A 22,555-nucleotide genomic window follows, 5' to 3' on the forward strand; every position below is an offset into this window, starting at 1 on the left:
GCCACGCCCTGTCATAGACCACGCCTTGTTTTGGAGCATTGATTTGTGAAGAAGTCAAACTCAGTCAAATAAAGCTTTTCTGGGTCTACATTGACTTGGTAAGTGTTACACTAACCTACCTATCCTCTACTTGGACCATTCTTGTGATTAATTTTACTTTCTAACAGAATTTTCATCTCGTTCTAATTAAAGCCCATCTCTACAAACAATGGGTAGAGGGTTTGGTTCATTGGGTGTACGAGTAAGACACATCATAACCTACTCACTCTCTCCCTACGAGCAACGGGCCTTTGCTGGAGTGCTTACCAAATCACCAGCTAATTGGCTGAGGCGAATATCAGATCAACTACCCTACATGGCACCTGGTTTCATCAGTCTATGGTTCATTATCCATTACTCAAAGAAAAACCATGATATGAGGTTGAGGAAGAATCTTGATGACTATGCTAATGAAGAATAACTATTACTTGCTAGTGCATAATATTATTATAAAATTAATGTTAGCTAGACATGTTTATTAGTGATTTAAGTATTTATGATTTCAGTGATAAATAAATATCACACACTACGACAGTATTAGTTCAGTTCACAACAATTAATTATATGGAACAGAGAATTAATGAGGCTATCACATTTCACCGTATTTGCAAAAGGAGGTTTTGTCCACCTCCAGGTAGATAGGCAACATTGGGGGACCTTGATAAAGTATTCGCAATCTCTTCGGCTGCTTCTAATCTTCTTAATTCAATCAATCCATCTCCAGCTTCTGAAAATGATTTGGCCAACATTTCAGCTGCCTTTGCGTCTCCTTCAGCTGTTATGATAGCAGCTTGCTTGTATTGCTCTGCCTACAAAGCAAGAGGGCAAGGAAGAAACAGAGTTTTCACACTTTAATGTTTATAAATATGAATTATTAGTAAGCCTCAATCTCTTTTCTACATTATAACTTGCAAAAAACAGTACAAGTAAATAATAATGCTCACCTTTTCAACGAGAAAACGAGCCCTTTCAGCCTCTTGTTGAGCTGTTAAAATAATAAAAATAATGCAATCATTCCAGAATATAAAGAAACATACCAACTTGCTTCATCTCCACGGCTTGAGTGAATTCAAGACCAAAGCTCAGGTGTGTCTATAAGAGGATTTAATGCAAATACAGTCAATGACAGACTCACAATGGACATGTCATCAAGAATAATCCCAAAGTAAGCAGCTCTCTCCGCCAGCATTTCGCTAACTTTCTGTGATACCTACAAGGACATACACATTGTGACTGATAGGGTTCCTAATGGAGTTGAATAGACACTGACCACTTCACGCTGTGTAATCAGCTCACTAGCATCAAACTGAGCCTGTATGTATGTGTAATAATAATAATAATAATAGCAATACTGTCAAGATAGCAAACTTACAACAACCGCTTTTAAAACTTCAGTTGTAATGGACGGCAAAACTCTTTCTTCAAAATCCACTCCAACATTACTGAATATCCAGGGGAGCTTCTCTTCTTTGGGTCGGAACAAAAGACGGAGAGTAATATCAACATTTTGGAGATCTAATGAGATACAAGTAAAATAAATAAATTATAACTGCATGCTAATTAAAGTTGATACTAATAGGTTTTAAAATAATAATTAGCTCAAGCTAGTGGGAGGGGCTAGATATGGTACCTTTGCTTCCAGTGACTACAGGTACATTCCGTGGTTTGCTCCGGATACTAAAGAAGATTGGTTTCTGGACCCAAGGAACAAGAAAGTGAGTTCCTTCTCCTGAGACTGAGTCTAATACGCCACGAAATCGATCAAAAATAACAACTCTCTCTCCTCCATCAACTGCAGGGTAGAAATTTATAAAGTAAAGACCTTAATTTTATGACTACCATTACCATTGTATAGGGTACTGTTAACGATAGCTCCAGTTGCAGCCAGTCCAACTCCGAAAGCAGCCAATCGGTTCAGTGCACCAGCCATTTTGCACAGCAAAATCAGTCACCATGTGACCATGTGGAACCATTTCTGCGCATGCCCAAAAAATTCGATCTCAGGCCTCCATGTTTGGATCCTAAATCCATAATTCCTGAATCCAGTCTGAGAATGACCAAAAGAAGGGCGTGGCCGACAAGCCCTTATTATTAACATTTTGTTACACTTTTGCACTCTGTGTCATCTTCTCTCTCTCTGCTCTGTTTGTCAGTAATGGCTGCTACTTGGGAATGTCCACCTCTTCCTATGATCAGCTTCTCCCTTAAAGACGGGAGCAAGGCCAGCTTCAATGCTCTCAAGCCAGTGAGTTGTTGTATCATAGATATTAGACTGGTTCTGTATCTATGGTTGTTTGTTCTATTTATGCTATAAGTGGCCCATCTGTTTTGTTTAGTTCATAGCATCTCAGTATGATGAGAATCCTGATAGTTTTACTAATGAGATACGGCAACTTGAACAGCTGCGTGATGTAAGGACCTGCCCCTCCCCCTCTCATCAAATTTATTATTATTATTATATTTATTAGGCGTCGTTGAAAGTGTCCAAGGATCATAATGGTTGCACTCTCTTGAGACGTTATTATGCTCAGCTCCATTTACTGAGAGCTCGGTTCCCTCAAGAAGCAGCTGGCATCATACCGATACACTTCAGCTGGTATGTATATATTGTAATAGTACCATGATGATAATGATATCACTGGTACATTATGATGGTGTGTGGTATTAGTGACTGGTACTGTACATTGAGTGTTGTGTGGCAGACAGGGTCTATGTTCACTGGCTGCTCTTATTGATATCAGTATTGTGATGATCCTGTTGGTACCACCTGTTGCACTGTCCTTGTACACCAGAATCTGAATTCACCTCTGTCCCCTCCCCCTCTTGTTGTATTGTAGACAGTTACAGTAGTTAATATAATAATTGTAATGTATTTAAAATATTCATGACTTTGTCATGTGATCTTGTTTGTTTACAACTATAACCTGTCAGACACATGTGACTCCAGTCCCTTTATTAGGAAAGATGTGTATACTGGAGCTGAGTCACAGCTGGAAGGGCTTCAGGCGGAACTAGCTCCAATCCTTTACAACATTGGTACAGGACTTGAGTGACTCGTTAATTATTATTGTTAATTACAGGGGCACTCCATTCACAAGTCGGGAGTAAGAACAGCAGACACAGTGAACAAGACATGAAGGAGGCCCTCACTCATTACCAATGCTCTGCTGGAGCCTTTGCTTATATTAATGTTAGTGATTCACTGCCTCTCTCTCTTTCTTTCTCTCTATTTCTATCAATGATGTTTCTATTACTGATGTTTCTATCCTCTCCCCTCCCTCTCCCCAAACAGGATAACTTTGGAAGCAGTGGTCAGTCCGATTTGTCTCCTCAGTTAGTTGAAATGTACAATACTTTAATGCTGGTAAGGACATACTCATGTATAGATATTAACATGTATAGCCAGCCAGTATACATGTGATATCAGTTACATTATTCCTGCCATTACAGATATGTACCTCTTTCTTTTCTTCTATGCCAACAGGGTCAGGCTCAAGAGTGTGTTGTTGAGAAGTCACTCAAAGGAGTATCGAAAGTGAAGAATCTGAATATTTCTAAAATATCAATGAAAGTAAAACCAGTCTCTTCATATAATAGTTTCATCATTGGAATAATAAAGTGTCATTAAACTGTGTCACCATTATTGTATCATTGTGTTAGGTTGCTCAATACTACCAGTCAGTGGTGCTAGTGTTAGAATCAGATGTTGCTGTATCAGTTAACAAGAAGCACAAAGACTGGCTGAGACTTCTCTCTCTGAAGATATCCTATTACACTGCCATTGCTCATGTTAGCACACTAATAATTCTTTGTATGTACTCTCTGTATTGCTTATTATCTGCAGCTGTATCAAGCTAATTCAATGGAGGAACAGTCCAACTATGGCTATATGGTAAGTGTATCAATTGGTTACCAGTGATTCCCAGTTCCTCCTGCAGATTGCCTATCAGCAGCTGGCCCTGGAGAAGATTAAATCAATTGGTAAACCTCACCGTGCCACACCTGATGTCTTTAAAGAAGCAATCAAAAATTTGGCAGATTTTTTGAATCAAAAGTAAGCTAAAGGAAAGGGGGGGGGGAGCAGCTGTGTTCTATTCTTCTTTTTCTTATTCTTCTTCAGGCTGCAGGAATCACTTAAACAGAACGAGCAGGTCTTTCATGAACTTGTTCCTGATCTTGAGACACTGGAACCAGCACCAGGTGAATTTGGACATGTAATTCACAGCCTCTTCTATGAGATTTTGATTTATTTCATTTTTACTCCTGGCCGGTATTTACTTATTAATTTTGTAGGTTTTGAGTTGGTAAAGCCTTACATGTTTCAGCCGGCAGATCCAAAGAACATTGGTACCGACATATTTTCAAGATTGGTACCAATGCGAGCGTATGAAGCTGCTTCTATATACAGGTAATGTATACCTGATGTATTTATAATAATATAATGATGTTAACACACAGTGAAGAGCAAGCTAAGATAATGAGATCCATTAATTCATCAGTTGAACAAAAGAATGAAGAACTAAGGTAAGATACTGGTACCCTTTTTAGTAATTTGTTCTCTCTCTCTCTCTCTCTCTCTCTCTCTTTCATTAAACTTGCAGTACTTTCATGACATCTCTTAACATCAGTGAATTGACCATACCCACAGACACTCCATCCTTACCAAGTATATATTATATGATACTTATGCATCTTCATGTAGTCTCACTCCTCCATTAGGTGATCTGATGACACTCCATCGTCAGTTTCAAAGTAAAGGGAGTCTCATCAGGGAGACAGAGTCAAAAATAAAAGGTATGACTCCACAAATTTAATTGAATTATTATTATTATTATTGTTGTTGTTGTTGTTGTTGTTTTTGTTGTTGTTGTTATTCAAGAATTGATGAGTTTGTCGGAGAGAGTTGAGCAGCAGTTAAGTGAAGTGGCTCAGATGAAAGATGATGAAACAAAAGATGAAAAGGAGTTTCAGGTTTTTAATTATTCATTTATTATTATTATTATTATTATTATTATCATTATTATTATTATTATTATTATTATTATTATTGTCAGGGAAGACATGGTGCTAGGCCAGAGTCTCAGGTTTGCTCCAGTTTATGGAAGGAGCTTGACTCAATGCTTAAATACCACAAACAAGCTGTAAGTACATGTACATCTACAATGATAATAATATTTATTATTATTATTTTTTATTTTTATTTTTATTTGACAATGTGTCAGCTATTCTGAATGTTATGAACCTTGTAATTGATTTACTGCTAAAGTTTATGAAGGAAATGAATGAGAAACACCTTATTCTACTGTTAATATTTTAATAATTTTTAATTTCCTTTAGAATAACTCCAATTCAGAGCTCCATGCCATGTTCTCCCAGTTCTGTCCCAACCTGCTACTGTTAGCTGGTCAAACCAACACACTAGTCTCCGCCATACCATCCCTACCTGCTCAAGATGGTGTGTTCCTTCTCTAATAATATTTATTAAAGTTATTGTTATTATTATTGATAGACCCTGAGGAAACGGACAAGGAAAGACTAACAACGCTATTGGTCAGTGACCTACAACAACGTCTGGTGTATTTATTTATTTATTTGTTTATTTATTTATTTATTTATTTGTTTGTTTGTTTATTTATTAGAATAAAGTTGAAGAGATGAAGACCCAGAGACAGGAGTTATTGGACCAGTTGCGTGGTCAGATGAATAATGATGATATCCTTCATGCAATGATTGGAGAGAGCAGCTCTACTCAAGGAGCAGTGATTGAGGAGTATCTCCAGAAACCAAAGGAAAGGGCTGACGTCATAAGACAGAACCTAACAGCTCAAGACGCCATATTGAAGTAAGTTCCCACAAAAGATGCTGAACATTTGACTGCATTTAGCTTGAGACTGTGTAGTGTAGCATGTGTGGTAATTTTAACAGCAGTTTTATCTATTTATTTATTTATTATTGTTATTATTATTATTGTTTTTGTTGTTGTTGTTGTTGTTATTTAGAGCTTTGACTGAGGCAAATGCAAAACAAGCGAAAGTGAGACAAGCTTTACAGGAGGTCCAGAAAAAGTAAGTACTTGAACCACCTTAACCTTCTCTTGTCATTACTCTCTCTCTCTTCACTTGTTGAACTCTAGGAGGGAAGAATGGTGTGTCAGTCTTGCCAAAGCAGCTGGTAACTTCACATTCCTTCAGTCGAAGATAAGGTAACATACCTAGCACCCTCTGTCCCTTCATCCCTACCATTATTGGTTGATTGTTGTTGTTGTTGTTGTGTAGTGAGGGGCTGGTGTTTTACTCCAAGTTAGCTGAAAGTGTTGCTAGACTCCATAAGAGGTCATTGGAGGTTTGCACCACAAGAAGACGAGAGAGACAAAGTATTGACAGGTAACCAATAATTAATTAACTATAATAATAATAAAAATAATTATTATTATTATTAATAGGCATAGTCCTGCTCCTGATAAAAGGACTCCATCTTCTTCTCCAGTACCACAAAATAAAGAATGTAAAGAAATGTTTTTATTTTTTAATCATTAATAATTGGCTTGTTTTTATTTCAGCTAATAAAACACATCAGCTCTCTACTCAGACTCATTCCTCTCAATCATCTCCTGGTCACACCCCTCACGGACACGCCCCTCAACCATCGGCAACTTCTCGAGACCACACCCCACAGTCACCTCAGGGTCACACCTCCCAACTAGCCCATCCCCCCATTAGACCACCTAAGAGTACTTCTTTACGTGGTGGACCGATACAGAAAGATATACAACAACAATCAAATGATGGGGAGGCAGAGGGAGGGGATATGAGCCAACTGATATTAGAAATGAAGAAAAACCAAGAGATGCAGAGAGCTAATCTTAACAATACTGGCACTAGTGAGGTATCAGCTGCTGCCACACCCACTGCCACACCCCCCACAGCTCAGGGAGTGTCTCTATTACTAGATGAACCCGTTAATTTATCATTAGCTACTGGTCTTATTGAACCAGTACTGATACCTCAATCAGTACCAATTGATGTTAGTCAGAGTCTCCCTCCTCCTGCTATTCAAGGATCAACTAGTAACCAAGAACTTCAGGGTCCGATTCGTCCCAGTAAACCCTCTCACCTTCAAGGGGACACTAAGATTGACGCTACTACCAGTCAACCAGTGTCCACTGTACCATCGTTAATGCCTGTTAATGTTCAGCAGGTAGATACTATCAGTACTGGTCCTGCTTCTCCTAATGTAGGACAAGAAGATGTTACTAATGCTGAGACAGAAACAGATGCAGCTTTTATTACTACTGACGTAGAATCAGTTCATGTATCCATTACTGGTGCTACAGCCCCACCTCTTGTTCCTCATAGCAGTGACGCTGATGTAGCCCCACCTCCTCCTATTACTGTTGAATCCAGTTCAAGTCCTGCTAATACAGTTGTCAGCATGGGACCAGGTCAGTTAGAGATATTAACACTCCATTTTATCATACTCTTGTTACTAGGTAATACTGGAATGACTATACCTCCTCCTATTCCTAGTACAGGGCCAGTAATACCTCCTTCTATTTCTAGTACAGGGCCAGTAATACCTCCTCCTATTTCTAGTACAGGACCAGTAATACCTCCTCCTATTCCTAGTACAGGGCCAGTAATACCTCCTCCTATTCCTAGTACAGGGCCAGTAATACCTCCTCCTATTCCTAGTACAGGGCCAGTAATACCTCCTCCTATTCCTAGTACAGTGCCAGTAATACCTCCTCCTATTCCTAGTACAGGGCCAGTAATACCTCCTCCTATTCCTAGTACAGGGCCAGTAATACCTCCTCCTATTTCTAGTACAGGGCCAGTAATACCTTCTCCTATTTCTAGTACAGGGCCAGTAATACCTTCTCCTATTTCTAGTAGAGGATCAGCTCCTTTTGTTCCTTTGTCTCGTCCTCTAGTGACTGCAGGCCCAGTTTCAGCTCCTAACAGTGATCAAGCTGTTAATGGTGACACAACTTCTGATCTAACATCCAGTCAAGACTCGGAGTCTGTTGAATCTAATGTTGTTGAGTCAACAGGTTTTTCAGAAGTTCTTGATGATACACTAAAGCTCTCGTCTCATTCAAATGAGGTGAGGAAGCTACCTCAGTTTACTGCAGTGCCAATGGGCACTTTAGGAATGGTGACTCCAACTGCTAGTCCAATAGGAGGGCAGCAGCATCCTATCCTGTCAATCAGTACTGGAGGAGTCCTCCCTCCTCCTCCTCCTCTCTCAATCACTAGTCTACAGCCTTCCAAGGAATTGAGATCAACTCCTTCTCATCTTGAGAATTTATGCCTACAGCAGCAGGAAACTATTCAAACTCAAGCAAAACAGATTGAAGAGCAAAAGTTTCAGCTGCAGCAACAATCAAAGACATTGGAGGAGCAAAGGAAAGAGCTTGAACGCTATCACCTGTCACATCAGCTGCAAGAGAAAGACAAAATAGCTTCATCGAGTAACCAGTCAATGCTGGTCAATTTATTGAAGCAGCAGCAAGAATTGTTTAAAACACAGCAAGAGCAAATGGATAAGCTAAGCCATGAAAGTGAGGCCAAGAGGAGCCAGCACTCTGAGCTTGAGATGAAGCTAAGGGATGCTTTAGCACAAGAACAGCTTCAGAATCAGGCACTTCATAATCAAATATCCCAACAGCTCAAAGACATTCAACACTTGCAGCATCAGCTTCAGGCCAGTGGCCAGCAAATACAATCACTCCAAATGCAAGGACAACAGTATTTGAATCAAATACAAGAAAGAGATAAAGTGCTGGCCAATTATCGTGAAGAGCACAAACAAATTGTTGATAATTTAGAGTCACAATGTCGTCAGAGAGTTCAACAGATCACCCAACAAATGCAAGAGCTTCAAGCAAGAGTTGGAATGAGCAGAGGAGGAGGAGGAGGAGGGGAGCAGATGAAACCAATGCTGCCTCCTCCTAATGTTGGAGGAGGTGGACCTGTTCTACAACCTTCAAGACAGCCTCAGCAGCAAGGATGGAACACGTCAGCAGCAAGACCTACTGAAGGACAACAGTTTCAACAGTATCCTCAGAATAGAGGAGGAGGAGGAGTACCTGGGCAGCAACAACAACATCGACCACAAAATCCTCCAGCAGCAGGAGGAGGAGCTCATTTACAACAGCATCAACCAGGAGGGACAAGAGGACCTCAAAACCCTTCCAACTCACCTGGGCTAAGTACCCAAAGAGTACCTGTGGGTCCTAGACAACAAGGAATGCCTGCTCCTCATCCTCAGGCTGGCCAGTCTAGTCAATCCTCATCAGTAATGCCACCTCCTCAAGGAGTAGGACACCCTATGAACCAACCCACTACCAACAAACCAGGAATAGGACAACATCCCTCTCCTGGAGGGATCCAGCATCCTCCTAACCAGCCTGGAGGGATCCAGCATCCTCCTAACCAGCCTGGAGGGATTGGAGGGATTTCAAGGTATCCTAGTCAGCCTGGAGTGCCTCAGCCAGGCCAACCAGTCATGCACCATCAGCCTAGACTGCCATCTCAACAAGGAGTGAGGCCTCAGTCTGCTGGAGTATCCTCACGTCATGCTCTTCCTCTTACTCCCCCTACTCATCCTCCTACTAGTGATGTACCATCACCTCCAGTACAGCAATATCCACCTTATAGACACCAGCAGGCATCCACTGGTCAGACCTCTCACTGGCAGCAACATACCCCTGGCCATCATCCAACTACTGGTCCTCATACACCTACTGGCCATCACCCAACTACTGGTCCTCATACACCTACTGGCCATCACCCAACTACTGGTCCTCATACACCTACTGGCCATCACCCAACTACTGGTCCTCCACCTGCTAGTGGACACAGTGGGCAGGCTCCTGTTCATCCACCTCCACCTGCTGGGCAGCCTCTTGTCCATGGCCTCCCTCCTCCTCCTCCTACTCCTGGGGGACAGTATACGGCTCATTATTCTCATCCCGGTAATCCTGCTCAACCTGTTGGAGCTAGCGAACAACACCAGCAGTTTATTAGTCCAGGTCCTGGCTATGGCCCTCCAAAATAATAGCCTTTTTAGAAAGCAAAATTTATTATAATTTAAATAAATTGTTATTACTTTTATAATTGTCAATTTAATGTATTGTCTTATGAATTATTGTTAAATCTAGATGTGGCAATTTTAATAAGGTTGGGTGGGGTTTGCGGATTTGGTCTGTGTTGCAAAATGAAGAGAATGTAAGCTCATAACTATTATCACAAAAACTGACCTAACTGAGTCTGAGGCTAACTCATTTTGGTTGCCAGTGGTGATTGACTGTGCAAAGCCTTCACAACGCGACCTTTAATTGAGCACAAACTATGGTAACCAAAAATATTCACACAGACATGATATTTTATCTTTTATTTTGGACGATTCCGTTCCTCTCCACTGTAGAACCAGCTAATAATAAGTCACTGCTTCACTTTGGATACATTACCTCTCTCACTGGCTTGTTCATACCCAGTGGAGGTAGACCAGCTGTGGATCTGGCACTGAAACTTATCAATGAAAGAGAAGATATTCTACAAAACTATACACTAAGCTACACTGATGTACTGGATTCAGGGGTAATTCCAATATCAATGATCAGGCATAGCCATCTATTATTATTTTATTTATTTATTTAATTTTAGTGTAGTCATACAAAAGCTCTTGACCAATTTTTTGAACTTATCCAGGAACGTAATGTGACGTACATATCAATCTTAGGTTGTGGCTGCTCCACTGCTACAATACCAGTGGCTGAAGTTAGCCATTATTGGAACATACCTCTGGTAACTAAGCTATGATATCAAGTTATTGGACTCTGTTTCTTTAGCTGGCATATGCATCTCCTGCTAATGTTTTGAATGATAGAACAAGATTTAGGAATTTTTTTCGTACTTTTGTCTCATTTCGTCACATCAGTTCATCCCTGGGTCAGCTAATGAGAGAATTTGGTTGGCAGCAGCTTTCAGTCATAACACAAGATGAGAGCTTGTTCACTAGAGTAAAGCTGAACAGGGAACTGTTATTATAATTTATATAATACATTAGGTGACTGATGACTTAGAAAACAATATTTTTAAAACCAAAGGATGGATATTGGACAGATATGATGTTCCCACAGGACAGGATCCTCTTCATTACTTTGACAGAGTTAGCCATGCAGCTGCCACTATGTGTATTTGTTATTTTAATTTTTAGAATGAAGCTCAGACATTCAAAATAATCCACATCAATGCATATCCTAACATTGCTTATACAGTTTTATGTGAGGTAGAGTATAACATTGAGTATATTCAGATACATGTGTGTGTGCTTCCAGGCCTATTATAGAGGAATGGTTGCTCCTACTTTTCTATGGATCCTTCCATTGTGGTACAGTGCTGACTGGTGGAGATCCAACAGTACCTACTCATCTAATAATGTCTCCTGTACCAATCAAGTCATGATGCAAGTTTTAGTTGGGAGCATAGGGATAGTCCCTGATGGATACCTGACACTTGAGAATGAATCAGTTGTAACATTCTCTGGTCTGGTAAGCAGCACTCTACTCTACATAAAGTATCATTCATAATTATGACTAGACTCCACGCATGTATCTTGATAACTATACTGATCTAATTCTCAATGATCCTTTATATGAGAACCTGATGCTGTTGAGTTTATCTGGAGTTGCTTTTGATGGAGTGTGGGCCATTGCTGTTGGATTGGATCTAGCATCACAGAGACTATCATCAGGTAATGTCAGTGGATGTGAGGATGTACCAGGAAACCTGGTCCCATTGGAGCAGTTTGATTACACCAATATGAAGCTAGGCTGCATTATAAGACAGAGCTTTAGTGAAGTTAATTTCCTTGGATTAACTGTAAGCTTTACCTAATGGGCAAAATTTTACATGATAACCCTTAAAATTATGTACCCTTGGCTTACAGTATTTCAAAATATGAACTGTAGGGTCAAATAAGTTTCAATGAGAAAGGCAGTAGAAATGACAGTGTTGTATTATTTCAACAGTACAGAGCAGCTAGTAAGCTGGTCATTTTCATGATGCTTAGTGCATTATCATATTATCAGATGGAACAATCATTAGAGCATCAGTTGGTACTGTCACTGTTCTTCTTAACAAAGCGTATTTCACTTTTCAAAATGGAGAATCAAACACCACCCTGTGGAACAGTATGTATGATATATAGTTCATTATTTATTGTATAGAATCTGTTTAGATGGGGAGCCTCCATACGATGGATTTCCAGTAACTGCATTTGACAAGAATAATATTATACTGGTCTTTATGTATGACATGGCTGCTACCTGTGGACTTGTTTTTGTAACAATTTGTTTCTCTTTCAACGTAGCCTTTAGGAATAGAAAGTAAGTTATGGCAATTGATTGATTTATAGTTAGGCATGTACATGTATCAAAACCTGTAATAAAAATTTGGGGTGATTTTGGAGCCATTTTTTGGAAAAAACTATAGACTATAGCCTTGGGTATTTTTCAGAATTTGGGCATTTTCTTAAAATGGCTGTAACTTGAAAAATTGAAGTCGGAATCGCCTCAAACTTGCTACACAGCATAAGGACATCAATATGTATCAGAAAATGTAATAAAAATTTGGGGTGATTTTTTAGCCATTTTTTGGAAAAAACCATGGGCTATAGCCTTGGGTATTTTTCAGAATTTTGACGTTTTCTTAAAATGGCCGTAACTTAAAAAATTGAAGTCGGAATCAGCTCAAACTTGCTACACAGCATAAGGACATCAATATGTATCAGAAAATGTAATAAAAATTTGGGGTGATTTTTTAGCCATTTTTTGGAAAAAACCATGGGCTATAGCCTTGGGTATTTTTCAGAATTTTGACGTTTTCTTAAAATGGCCGTAACTTGAAAAATTGAAGTCGGAATCACCTCAAACTTGCTACACAGCATAAGAACATCAATATGTATCAGAAAATGTAATAAAAATTTGGGGTGATTTTTTAGCCATTTTTTGGAAAAAACCATGGGCTATAGCCTTGGGTATTTTTCAAAATTTTGATGTTTTCTTAAAATGGCCGTAACTTGAAAAATTCAAGTCGGAATCAGCTCAAACTTGCTACACAGCATGAGGACATCAATATGTATCAGAAAATGTAATAAAAATTTGAGGTGATTTTGTAGCCATTTTTTGGAAAATAAACATGGGCTATAGCCTTGAGTATTTTTGACTAATGCTTTTGATGATCAATTGATATTGCTTACTGTACATGTTGGCTTATTGTCTAGTAACAGACTTTTCTTTTAGCATACAGTATTTTATGTTCCTTGTCTTTCCTTCTCCTCTAGCTCCAGAGACCCTCATGAGAGCGTTGGAGTTACTCAACTACTTGGGAGCTCTTGATGACAATGGGGAACTGACTGAGTTGGGTGCTATGATGGCTGAGTTCCCATTGGACCCACAACTAGCTAAAATGATAATAGCATCAACTGATTATAACTGCTCCAATGAAATACTGTCAATAACATCAGTCCTTTCTGGTTAGTGTTTGTATAACTGCTCTATACCAAAAGAACATACAATGTACACATGTTTGTGATTCTTGTTACATAAACATGTTGAAATTCCTGGCAAACTTTATACTGGCCAGTTTTACTTTCATTTCCTACCCCTTCCTCTCTCTCTCTCTCCCTCTCATTAGTTCCCCAGGTATTCATTCGTCCCAATGAGTCCAGACAGGCTGCTGATGAAGCTAAAATGAGATTTGCTCACATTGATGGGGACCACCTCACACTCCTCAATGTCTACCATGCTTACAAACAAAGTACCACTCCAGCTCATCCTATTAACTATTAATGATTTAATTAAACTTATTTTAACTTATTCTTAAGATCGAGAGGACACCCAGTGGTGTTATGATAATTTCCTCAATTATCGCTCCCTCAAGTCGGCGGACAATGTCCGTGATCAGCTCTCTAGAATAATGGACCGGTTTAATTTGAAAAGGACAAGCACTGACTTTAGCAGTAAAGATTATTACACTAACATAAGGAAGGCACTGGTGGCTGGCTTCTTCATGCAGGTGAGAGAGAGGAGGGTATTTTAATGAATGTGAAACCCAGGGCCTGTATTTATTAATTATAATTGTTCTTAGAATTTTTAGTGGTTGGCAAGGGAAATACAGTATTATGTACAGTACAAGATGATTTATTGGCAACATTCTATTGGCAATTGATAGTTCCATGAAGGAATGGTCATTATGAAATCCACCTTATAGTGTGGTCAATGGCATGTAGTTCAAATATGAATTTGCCAAACATTATACTAACCAATAAATCATCCAATACTGTACAAGTACAATCCTAATTGATTTCTCATGTACTAGGTAGCTCATTTAGAAAGAAGTGGTCATTATCTAACTGTGAAGGATAACCAGGTTGTACAGTTGCATCCAAGCACTTGTCTTGATCACAAACCAGAATGGGTTCTTTATAACGAGTTTGTACTAACTAGCAAGAACTACATTCGTACATGCACTGACATTAAAGGAGATTGGTTAGTGTGTGTGTCTGTGTTGTTTGTGTATAAAATTAAATTAAGTTTTTACATATCAGCAGTTCTTATTACAAATGTAGCTTCAAGGGGCATCAAGACGGATTGGGCATGACTAATTTAAATTGATTAGTTTTGTGGTCATAACAAAAGCATTCCAGCATATTTATTAAACATAAATACATGATACATTCTTCACATAATTATTTTCTCATTCAGGGTCCTTCGTATTGCTCCTCAATATTATGATCTATCCAACTTCCCTCAGTGTGAAGCTAAACGTATCCTGGAGAAGATCGGGGCAAAGCTTGAGTTACAGCAAACCCAGGGCCTCTACTAGTGAAGAGGAGTCACTGACTGGGGGGAGGAGATGTTTTCAGAGTATCATTGACATTAGTGTTATTATTCAAAAGTCTCAGAATAATAATAATAATAATAATAATAATAGCAAAAATAACAATAATAATGATTAACTGGTGTTCTAGGTGTGGTGTCTTTATGTGTAGGTCTAATGGCTGCTGTGTCCTGGCCATTCACTTTCATCTTCAACTTCATGGGAGACAACATGAACTCCATCCTTTAGAAGGGGGTTACCCTGATTAGCCTCCATCACTTGAGCGGTTATCAGAATCTGATGAGAGGGAGATATTATACCATAAAATAATAAAGGGAAGAGTTGGCATGGCAGATGAATGCTAAAGATGAAGCCATTAATGTGCCAACACTAATGAATAGACAAGTTTACATCAGAATGGACACTGTAAATAATGCTGTCATTCAATACTGGAACTAAATTGACTATCAGCCATACCTCCATTGATTTGCTATCATCAGTGCCACTGTGGACCAGGACTTTCTCTCTTATCCTTCCTTCTTTAATGGTCTTGACCTCAAGCTGTACTGGTGTGACATACTCTCCGTCTTCACTGGCAGTCGTGGGCTGGACCTCATTTATCCTCACATAAAGATTGTAATTGGGAACAGTGACCGTTACATCTGAACCAAGACCATGTTTAATGGGGACATCTTTAGTGAGATAAGGAAGGGTCGGTCATAATTAGATTACATACAAGAGTTTACTATTAGTCTATGCTACTGATGCTTACCTGCATGGTACGTGTGGTGGTTGCGTAGAAATCCAATATGAGCTTCTGGTAAGTGGTACTGCGAGCCGTCATCAGTAACGTGGAGTTTGTCAGGGTCCAAGTGAGTGCCTTCAGCAAACCTAACGTGACCTATTAGCAATGCAAGAGGAAAAGAGATAGAATAAAACCATTATTAGCCTCTCACTGTTAGTAGACATCTGGTCAAGAGACTGGGCGAGATGTGAGTTTGGAGAAAATGAATTTTAAGAATGGAGGCGATGTGGGCGGAGTCAAGCATAAGAAAGACCACACCCACGACAAAATTCATCTTGATTAGAGCTGCGTGTGTTAGCAAAAAAAGAAAGAAAGCCTTGTTAAAAGGTGTCCTTTTCCTGTTGAAAATGCAGTGTGAATCATTAGTACTCTTGTTAGCAGCAAGCATCATTGCAAAAACACCATTCTTGTTTGCAAGGTTGCAACAGGGCGTGGCTGAAATTGAGCCACGCCCTCAAAATGGCTACCGGTCCCTCTAACCTTTTAGCAACAGGTCTGATAGGTAAGCATTAAGTAATGAAGAACAATGAGGCTCTCGTTTATATCCAGAGAAAGATGATAAAGGAGAGTTGATGTGGGTTTGGTCCTACCCTACAGTGGACTCCTCTCTCCGTGAGCTTCTCCTTAGGAAGACCAGTTTAGAGGGAGGAGGAGATGAGGAGGGTAAAGCAACCTTACAGTATCAATATGGACACTTGGGTGACGTCTGGTATTATTTGTATAATCAGGAAGCTCAAGGAAAGATAGAGAAAGTATGTCCTAACACGTTGCATGTACATTATGTGTTCTTTTATCTCTCAACAGGTATCTTCATTCTGTGTTGTTATTCTTACTAAAGTAAGTTATAGTTTATTCTCATTATGATTAATGACTGTACAAATACTTCAGGATTTCAATCCAGAGAAGTATAACCATCTTGCAGAAATATTCTCCCAAGACTACCTTAGCTCTGGTGATCCAGTTTCCATAGTAACCCACTTCCTCAGTGTGTACACGAGAGGAGAAGTGACCGACCCTCCTCCATCTTGTAAGGAATACCACGAGAAGAACTATGACATCAGGCGAGCCTATGTAGCACGGCCATTGAGAGGTAAGTAAATGATAATCATCATCATCATCATCATCATTATTATTATTATTATTATTATTATTATTAGAATTAGTGAAGCAGTTTGGTGTTGAGTCTATCTTACTCTACAATGCTCTGCTCCTTAAGAAGAAAGTTGCTGTATATGCACCAGATCTACAGACACTGCTGGACACCTGCAGGTATTAGACCATCTATTTATAGCAGTGATGTAATATTCTAAAAATAGAACGATTCCACTGCTAGTCTGGCATCGTCAGAACTGGAATATAGTGTATCCTAATGTTAGTTTGGATGATGGAGAGACTGAGGCTCTTAAGATGTCGTATGTTGCCGGTTTTACTGATCCAGCCATCGAAGCACATCAGGAATTATTCGACATACTAGTTAATGGTATATGACTGTCCATTTATTGCCGATACCACTATAATTTTTTTGTAGTTCCAGCTGCTAGCATTAATGTTAATCCTGCCTCTAAAGGTATGATTATACTGACACAGCTGGTCTGACTGGAGCTTCTCTCTCTTTCCTTTCCATTTTACACTAACCCTCTCCCTGTCTCCTTTACATTCTCCTTCTCTCTAGAATCATTTGGAATGACAAAGCTACACAAAGACATTGCCATGAAACTGATGGACTCCGTCAATAATGAAGACACCACTGATCAGGCCATCATAAAAGTGACTTATATAAACTCAACTTTCATTAGGAACCACTTCATTTCTTAGGAACTGTCAACAAAAACAAAAGATTTAATCAACAACCTGCAAAAGCTGACAGGAGACGATGGAAAGATATCACTTGAGACACTAAGAGCAAGGAAGATGACCCCAGCTACAGAGAACTTTCTGTTTAGCTTAGCAGCTGTCGAGGGACTCGCGCAACTTTGAATAATAATAATAATAATAATAAAAGCTATTAGTGTTTAGTTTTTCTTCGTGTGTGCGTGTCATTATAGTATGTCCTATTTGCTGTCTGAAATGATGATGATAAATAAGAGTCCTGTTTGGTCTTTAGCTTCAAATCCTCCAACTGCCTCTTGTGTTCCCTTTTCATGCTGGCAATGGTTGCTCGAAGCTTATCAATTGTCTGATCTTTGTGTTGTAGCTCTTCATCTTTTTTATGACATGCTGCCTCTAAAGCTGAAGATAAAAGTGTTGGAGATATGAGGAGAAGAGAAGAGAAGAGGGCTGCCATCTTTTATAACATGCATGAATTTACCGGCTAGTTGCATGGACATTTTGTTTGGTGTCAAGCTCAAATCTTTCTTCTTTAATATACCAAACCTATATACATAAAAGGAGGAAGAGGAGGAGGAGAAAAAGGAAGTTTTTGTACTCCTCCATATTGAAAACTATTAGCAGTATATTTAAAATTGAAAGAGCAGAAATATGTAGAAATGACAAACAAATGAGAAGGCAAAGCAAACAACACAATAATAATTGATATTAATAGTTCCAGGTGCACAAGACTGTAAACTAACGCTCTCTCAAAAGTATTCTGTTCCCGATTGAGCTGACGCTGAAGTGTGTGGAGTTGAGTTTCCAACAAGTAGAGTTTGTGACTCTCATCAACTAGCAGCTGTTTGGTCTCTTGGTGCTGCAGACGCTCCACCTAGTGATGATAAAATATACATACATTCTTTCTCATTTCATGTGCAGGAGATTGATGTAAGCAGTAAATTTGTTAATAATAAACAATGGCCATACATTCTCACCTCTAATTCTCTGTACAATGATGATAGCTCTGTTTTGGCTGCTACACAATATCTCTCCACCTGTATCTTTGCACATTAAACCTTATTTTAAGATTAAGGTCTCACATTGTTATCCAGAACATGTCGAAACAGCTCCACCAAATCGTCTGTCTGCTTGAGCACTGTTGGATGTGCTGCCATTTTATTATGTGGGAGTGGCTGTAATAGATTTGTTGGCATGGAAACGCCACACCCAAATTTAATGAGATTCATAGTTTGATGTTTGCAATAAAGAAAGATTATGTTTTTTGAAGGAGAGAAAAGTATTATTGGGTAATTCTTCGGCCACTGTTTTTAGTGAGTGATAGAGAGTTTTAAATTGTTAGAGAGACCAGAAGAAGACTAGTCTTTTTGTAATAATATTTTATACGGAGGAGTAATCGTGCTGACATGACAATAGAGGTAAGTGAGACAATATTAGATTGATTCATCATTATAAAAATTGAAAAGCTCTCATCCCGACCATTTACTCCCAATTTAAAAATAATACAGCCCAACACTGTCCTTGGCTTTTTTATTTAAGCCCGAAGAAATCCGATACGCCATCACAACAGTTTTTAAAGTGGGCGACGGCACTTTGTAAAATTATTTTTTGAGTGGTGGCTCTTTTTGTGTAAAGATGTATCTCTTCAAAGAAAACCTTTGTTTCGGCGAAAATAAAAATTAATAATGATTACAAATATTAATTAATGTTAAACCACAACAGAGCTGTAATGTTGTTTCAGAGCAAGATACACGGATCACGTGATAATTGGATTGCATTGTATTGATTCACATTCTTTCTTTCTTTCTTTTCCAACTTATGCAGTGGCCAAAAGTAGGGATACTCACCCAAAGACACAAGTACACGTACTATTCTCATTTTTTTACTGTGACTGACCATGTCCTGAGCAAGAAGTATTCCTGCAGGGACATTACTTGCATTAGCATCAACAAGAAGACGCTATTAGCTGAGATCACTCACCTTTGGCTCTATGACAGCACAACGGGATTCGCTAGACTAAAACTATACACTCTTCCTCAGGATTTACCTCATGGAAGAACCCACCATCATGGAGAGGTAAGACAATCATGTACTTGACATAATGATAAACTATTTCTCTTATAATTATTGTGTACACGTACATTGTAAGATTTCTTGAATCTTTCAAGTTCACTTTCTATTGTTGGTTTCAGTATACTATACATGTACCAATGATACTAATAATTGCTATATACATGTACTAATGTCCCTAGTAGGTCTAGTTGTAATTGGTATTATTATAAGAATTATTAACAGTATACACTAATGGGCTATTGTAATAACAAGAATTTATATTATTTACTCACACACATTTCTTGTAATTATTATCACTTATTATTATTATTATTATTATTAATATTATTATTATTATTATTGTTATTGTTATCTTTCATAGCATGAGTTGCTGCTCTTCTATAAGCCGGTCATAATGACTTGCAAGCACCTTCTGTCAATAGAACAAATTGATGCTCCCTGGTCACTTGGTGTACCCCTTCAACCTCTCCCCCACGTCTCCCCCCCTCCCTCTCCCCCTCTCTCCTCTCCCCCTTCCCCCCACCAGTCCTCATCCTCCAGTACTCAGTTGCTCTACTGTAACGAGACTATGGTACCCATAGGTGGGTTCCATGATGGCACTGACGTCTCTCCAGCTACCAGTCCTGTTATCAGTCGCTGTCCCAACTCCATCGACACATCCTTTAAAGTTATAGTATTCTCTTTTGCTGCTTATTGCCGCTATCGTGCCGTCCTCAAGCGGTTCCAGCCAGACCCCTACATGTACATGAGTTTTCCTCTTGTCCAGGCTTTGGGCGGAGTCTCTGTACCAACCACGCCCACCATTGCTATGTTCTGTCGTAAAACGTTTCGTGATCTATCGCTAGAGAGAAGATTAATGACAATGGAAAGTAAGCCTGCAATGAATAGAATAATAATAATGATATGTACATGTACAGGTATGTATGAGTTTTGCTATAGTCTATAATAATAATAATAATAATAATAATAATAATAATAATAATAATAATAATAATAATAATAATAATAATAATAATAATAAGTTAGTGTACATTTTATGGGGAATCCCCTCATTCCTCAGTTCTGGTTTGTTTATCAATACTAGTAGTTCAGCAGAAGCCATTAAAGTTACAGTCAATATCTGATACTCAATTCAATAATACATTATCTCACTGTCTGATTTCTCATTAGGTCCTAGTATCATGACAGACCTTAAGCAGCTCCCAAACCATGTCTACTCATTCAGTGGTCTGAGTGATAATGGGGACCTTCCTTTCAAACGGAAGAGAGGCCGCCCACGTAAGAACGAGCCCCTCCTCCCTCCTCCTCCCCCTCCCCCTCAGGGGAAGAAGAGAGGGCCAGGTCGACCACGGAGACATCCCCTGCCAGAGAAGAAACCTAAACTCAGTGGATGTGGTACAGGAGAGTCACCAGAGAGCTCCTCCCTATCAGCTAGCAGCAGTAGCAGTAGCAGTAATGCTGCCATTACTGGCTCCCAGTCTTCAATGTCAGTTCAATACAACACTAATAGTAATTCCTCAGAGATATCTAATAATGAGGACCCCAACTCTGATGATGGGTCTGATCTCTCTCCCAATGAAGACAGCTCTCGCTCTCTTAGACCTCGTGAGAGTATCTTACCTCCTCCTCAGTTTCGGGATGACAGTATTTATGATACGAAACTTAATTTTGTTGATCCTCCTGTAGTGAAACGTCAGCCACCAGCCCCTGTTTTATCCCCTCCCCCTCCTCCTCCTCCGGTTCCTTTAGCTCCTCCTGCTCCTTTAGCTCCTGCTCCAAAACCTGACAAACCCGTCATACCCATTATACCAGAGAGGAAAGATACATGTGTTGCTATTAATAATTACGTCAAAACTCAAACGCCACAAGTACCACCATCACTCCCTCCTCCTCCCCCTCCCCCCATATTGCCTCACCCCACACCTCCTCCTTCCCCTGCTCTAACGATCACTCCTGATGTCCGCCAGCTCCTCAGGGCTCACTTGCTAAAGGCACAACACGATGGACAGTCCCAGGCTGTCCTTAAGGATCTTGATGAGCACCTACTGGAGGAGAAACCTTTCCTTGATCTCTTGTTCTGCTTCATGAGGTTAAGGAACACTCCAATTCACAAAATACCAAGACTTGGCTCTAAATACTGTAAGAATAAATTATACACATACTTGTACAGTAAACACCTTAGTACATGTACTTGTACAGTAAACGTCTTAGTACATGTGCATATTATGAATGCAGAAACTTTAAGTGAATTTTTATCACTATTTTCCATCATAAACAATTCCAAAAAATTGCTTAATGAATAAATCAAAAGTCATTTTCATAATGATAGTCAGAAAATGAAAATTGATTTTGACACCTTGTTAACACCTTGAGGTGAGAACAGGACTTCCTGTTCACACCTCGAGGAGTCTTGTTAACATCTCTAATGAACCTGTGAAAGAATTACAAGAATTTATTCTCTTTAACTACTCTTCTCTCTCTCTCTCTCCCTCAGTGAATTTGTATAGTTTGTTTCATTCCACAACACGTATGGGAGGATATGACCAAGTCACTGTCAACAGGAAGTGGAGCAGTGTCTTTGACAGTATGGGCTACAGTACAACTATGACCTGTGCATCAACTGTCACTAGGAAACATTACGAAAAGTAAACATGTTTAACATGCAGCAGCAGTTTGTGTACTATAATGTGCTGATCTATTACTCCTTTATAAAACTGTTTGTTTCTCAATTTTCTTCTTCAGGTTGTTACTGCCGTTTGAGAAAGCTCTCAGTGCCATGAGACAAGCAGCTGCTCAAAGGACACAGTAACAAACAGCCCCTATATATTTTATTTTATTTATTTTCTTCTTATTATTATTATGCATGTTTAACTCTTTTTTTTTAATAGCAGACAATTATTTTCTCGTTAATTTTTGAAGCACTATT

The 22,555-nt window shown here is 39.2% G+C and overlaps 8 protein-coding genes and 1 long non-coding RNA gene across 11 annotated transcripts; 6 read left to right on the forward strand and 3 right to left on the reverse strand.

Annotated features, from left to right (window-relative positions):
- The first annotated feature begins 1 nt into the window (after nucleotide 1).
- LOC105316930 (uncharacterized) lies at nucleotides 2-576 on the forward strand. Its single transcript, XR_898216.2, has 2 exons — nucleotides 2-98; nucleotides 168-576. It is a non-coding gene; the product is annotated as an uncharacterized LOC105316930 (long non-coding RNA).
- LOC100634975 (prohibitin-like) lies at nucleotides 495-2,011 on the reverse strand. Its single transcript, XM_003384632.3, has 8 exons — nucleotides 1,885-2,011; nucleotides 1,670-1,831; nucleotides 1,412-1,554; nucleotides 1,310-1,351; nucleotides 1,175-1,249; nucleotides 1,077-1,131; nucleotides 984-1,024; nucleotides 495-848 (listed from the first exon to the last, which is right to left on the reverse strand). Exons 1-8 carry the CDS (start codon nucleotides 1,967-1,969, stop codon nucleotides 636-638), a joined length of 816 nt encoding a protein of 271 aa, XP_003384680.1. The 5' UTR covers nucleotides 1,970-2,011; the 3' UTR covers nucleotides 495-635.
- Nucleotides 2,012-2,124: 113 nt separating this feature from the next.
- On the forward strand, nucleotides 2,125-10,200 carry LOC105316951 (tyrosine-protein phosphatase non-receptor type 23). 3 transcript variants are annotated; one of them, XM_019993859.1, is made up of 27 exons: nucleotides 2,125-2,284; nucleotides 2,376-2,450; nucleotides 2,508-2,635; nucleotides 2,999-3,075; nucleotides 3,120-3,229; nucleotides 3,332-3,403; nucleotides 3,524-3,610; nucleotides 3,700-3,828; nucleotides 3,884-3,931; nucleotides 3,978-4,093; nucleotides 4,160-4,239; nucleotides 4,333-4,447; nucleotides 4,498-4,563; nucleotides 4,641-4,705; nucleotides 4,759-4,833; nucleotides 4,919-5,010; nucleotides 5,094-5,180; nucleotides 5,377-5,494; nucleotides 5,549-5,589; nucleotides 5,679-5,881; nucleotides 6,039-6,104; nucleotides 6,173-6,241; nucleotides 6,315-6,422; nucleotides 6,482-6,543; nucleotides 6,599-7,480; nucleotides 7,529-9,769; nucleotides 9,806-10,200. In XM_019993859.1, the coding sequence occupies exons 1-27, from the start codon at nucleotides 2,195-2,197 to the stop codon at nucleotides 10,096-10,098; spliced, it is 5,595 nt and encodes a 1,864-aa protein (XP_019849418.1). In that variant the 5' UTR covers nucleotides 2,125-2,194; the 3' UTR covers nucleotides 10,099-10,200. The 3 variants fall into 3 exon arrangements, with proteins under 3 accessions (XP_019849418.1, XP_019849417.1, XP_019849415.1); XM_019993858.1 differs by having other exon boundaries at nucleotides 2,126-2,284; nucleotides 7,529-9,424; nucleotides 9,455-10,200; XM_019993856.1 differs by having other exon boundaries at nucleotides 2,126-2,284; nucleotides 7,529-10,200.
- A 205-nt stretch (nucleotides 10,201-10,405) lies between these two features.
- LOC105316952 (gamma-aminobutyric acid type B receptor subunit 2-like) lies at nucleotides 10,406-12,434 on the forward strand. The gene is made up of 10 exons (XM_019993808.1): nucleotides 10,406-10,640; nucleotides 10,707-10,847; nucleotides 10,892-11,062; nucleotides 11,110-11,211; nucleotides 11,260-11,331; nucleotides 11,381-11,593; nucleotides 11,643-11,924; nucleotides 12,014-12,086; nucleotides 12,134-12,235; nucleotides 12,283-12,434. The coding sequence occupies exons 1-10, from the start codon at nucleotides 10,419-10,421 to the stop codon at nucleotides 12,432-12,434; spliced, it is 1,530 nt and encodes a 509-aa protein (XP_019849367.1). The 5' UTR covers nucleotides 10,406-10,418.
- Nucleotides 12,435-13,343: 909 nt separating this feature from the next.
- Nucleotides 13,344-15,093, forward strand: LOC109580555 (pre-mRNA-splicing factor ATP-dependent RNA helicase DHX15-like). The gene is made up of 5 exons (XM_019993866.1): nucleotides 13,344-13,578; nucleotides 13,740-13,862; nucleotides 13,930-14,120; nucleotides 14,424-14,593; nucleotides 14,810-15,093. Exons 1-5 carry the CDS (start codon nucleotides 13,359-13,361, stop codon nucleotides 14,928-14,930), a joined length of 825 nt encoding a protein of 274 aa, XP_019849425.1. The 5' UTR covers nucleotides 13,344-13,358; the 3' UTR covers nucleotides 14,931-15,093.
- On the reverse strand, nucleotides 14,978-15,987 carry LOC100635302 (uncharacterized). Its single transcript, XM_003384634.3, has 4 exons — nucleotides 15,881-15,987; nucleotides 15,697-15,825; nucleotides 15,402-15,616; nucleotides 14,978-15,221 (listed from the first exon to the last, which is right to left on the reverse strand). The coding sequence occupies exons 1-4, from the start codon at nucleotides 15,891-15,893 to the stop codon at nucleotides 15,099-15,101; spliced, it is 480 nt and encodes a 159-aa protein (XP_003384682.1). The 5' UTR covers nucleotides 15,894-15,987; the 3' UTR covers nucleotides 14,978-15,098.
- Nucleotides 15,988-16,129: 142 nt separating this feature from the next.
- Nucleotides 16,130-17,797, forward strand: LOC100641497 (protein FAM45A-like). The gene is made up of 9 exons (XM_019993865.1): nucleotides 16,130-16,231; nucleotides 16,279-16,481; nucleotides 16,534-16,566; nucleotides 16,618-16,819; nucleotides 16,887-16,998; nucleotides 17,046-17,209; nucleotides 17,258-17,296; nucleotides 17,402-17,496; nucleotides 17,545-17,797. The coding sequence occupies exons 1-9, from the start codon at nucleotides 16,189-16,191 to the stop codon at nucleotides 17,704-17,706; spliced, it is 1,053 nt and encodes a 350-aa protein (XP_019849424.1). The 5' UTR covers nucleotides 16,130-16,188; the 3' UTR covers nucleotides 17,707-17,797.
- On the reverse strand, nucleotides 17,702-18,745 carry LOC105316953 (uncharacterized). The gene is made up of 5 exons (XM_011412280.2): nucleotides 18,639-18,745; nucleotides 18,534-18,593; nucleotides 18,300-18,430; nucleotides 18,038-18,102; nucleotides 17,702-17,958 (listed from the first exon to the last, which is right to left on the reverse strand). Exons 1-5 carry the CDS (start codon nucleotides 18,711-18,713, stop codon nucleotides 17,735-17,737), a joined length of 555 nt encoding a protein of 184 aa, XP_011410582.1. The 5' UTR covers nucleotides 18,714-18,745; the 3' UTR covers nucleotides 17,702-17,734.
- A 52-nt stretch (nucleotides 18,746-18,797) lies between these two features.
- Nucleotides 18,798-22,536, forward strand: LOC100641625 (AT-rich interactive domain-containing protein 5B-like). The gene is made up of 6 exons (XM_003384682.3): nucleotides 18,798-18,974; nucleotides 19,381-19,632; nucleotides 19,991-20,498; nucleotides 20,800-21,768; nucleotides 22,124-22,274; nucleotides 22,372-22,536. The coding sequence occupies exons 1-6, from the start codon at nucleotides 18,963-18,965 to the stop codon at nucleotides 22,436-22,438; spliced, it is 1,959 nt and encodes a 652-aa protein (XP_003384730.2). The 5' UTR covers nucleotides 18,798-18,962; the 3' UTR covers nucleotides 22,439-22,536.
- Nucleotides 22,537-22,555: the final 19 nt, after the last annotated feature.

This window comes from Amphimedon queenslandica, unplaced genomic scaffold (assembly GCF_000090795.2).
Source record: "Amphimedon queenslandica unplaced genomic scaffold, v1.1 AMPQUscaffold_13487, whole genome shotgun sequence".
NCBI classification, from domain to species: Eukaryota; Metazoa; Porifera; class Demospongiae; order Haplosclerida; family Niphatidae; genus Amphimedon; species Amphimedon queenslandica.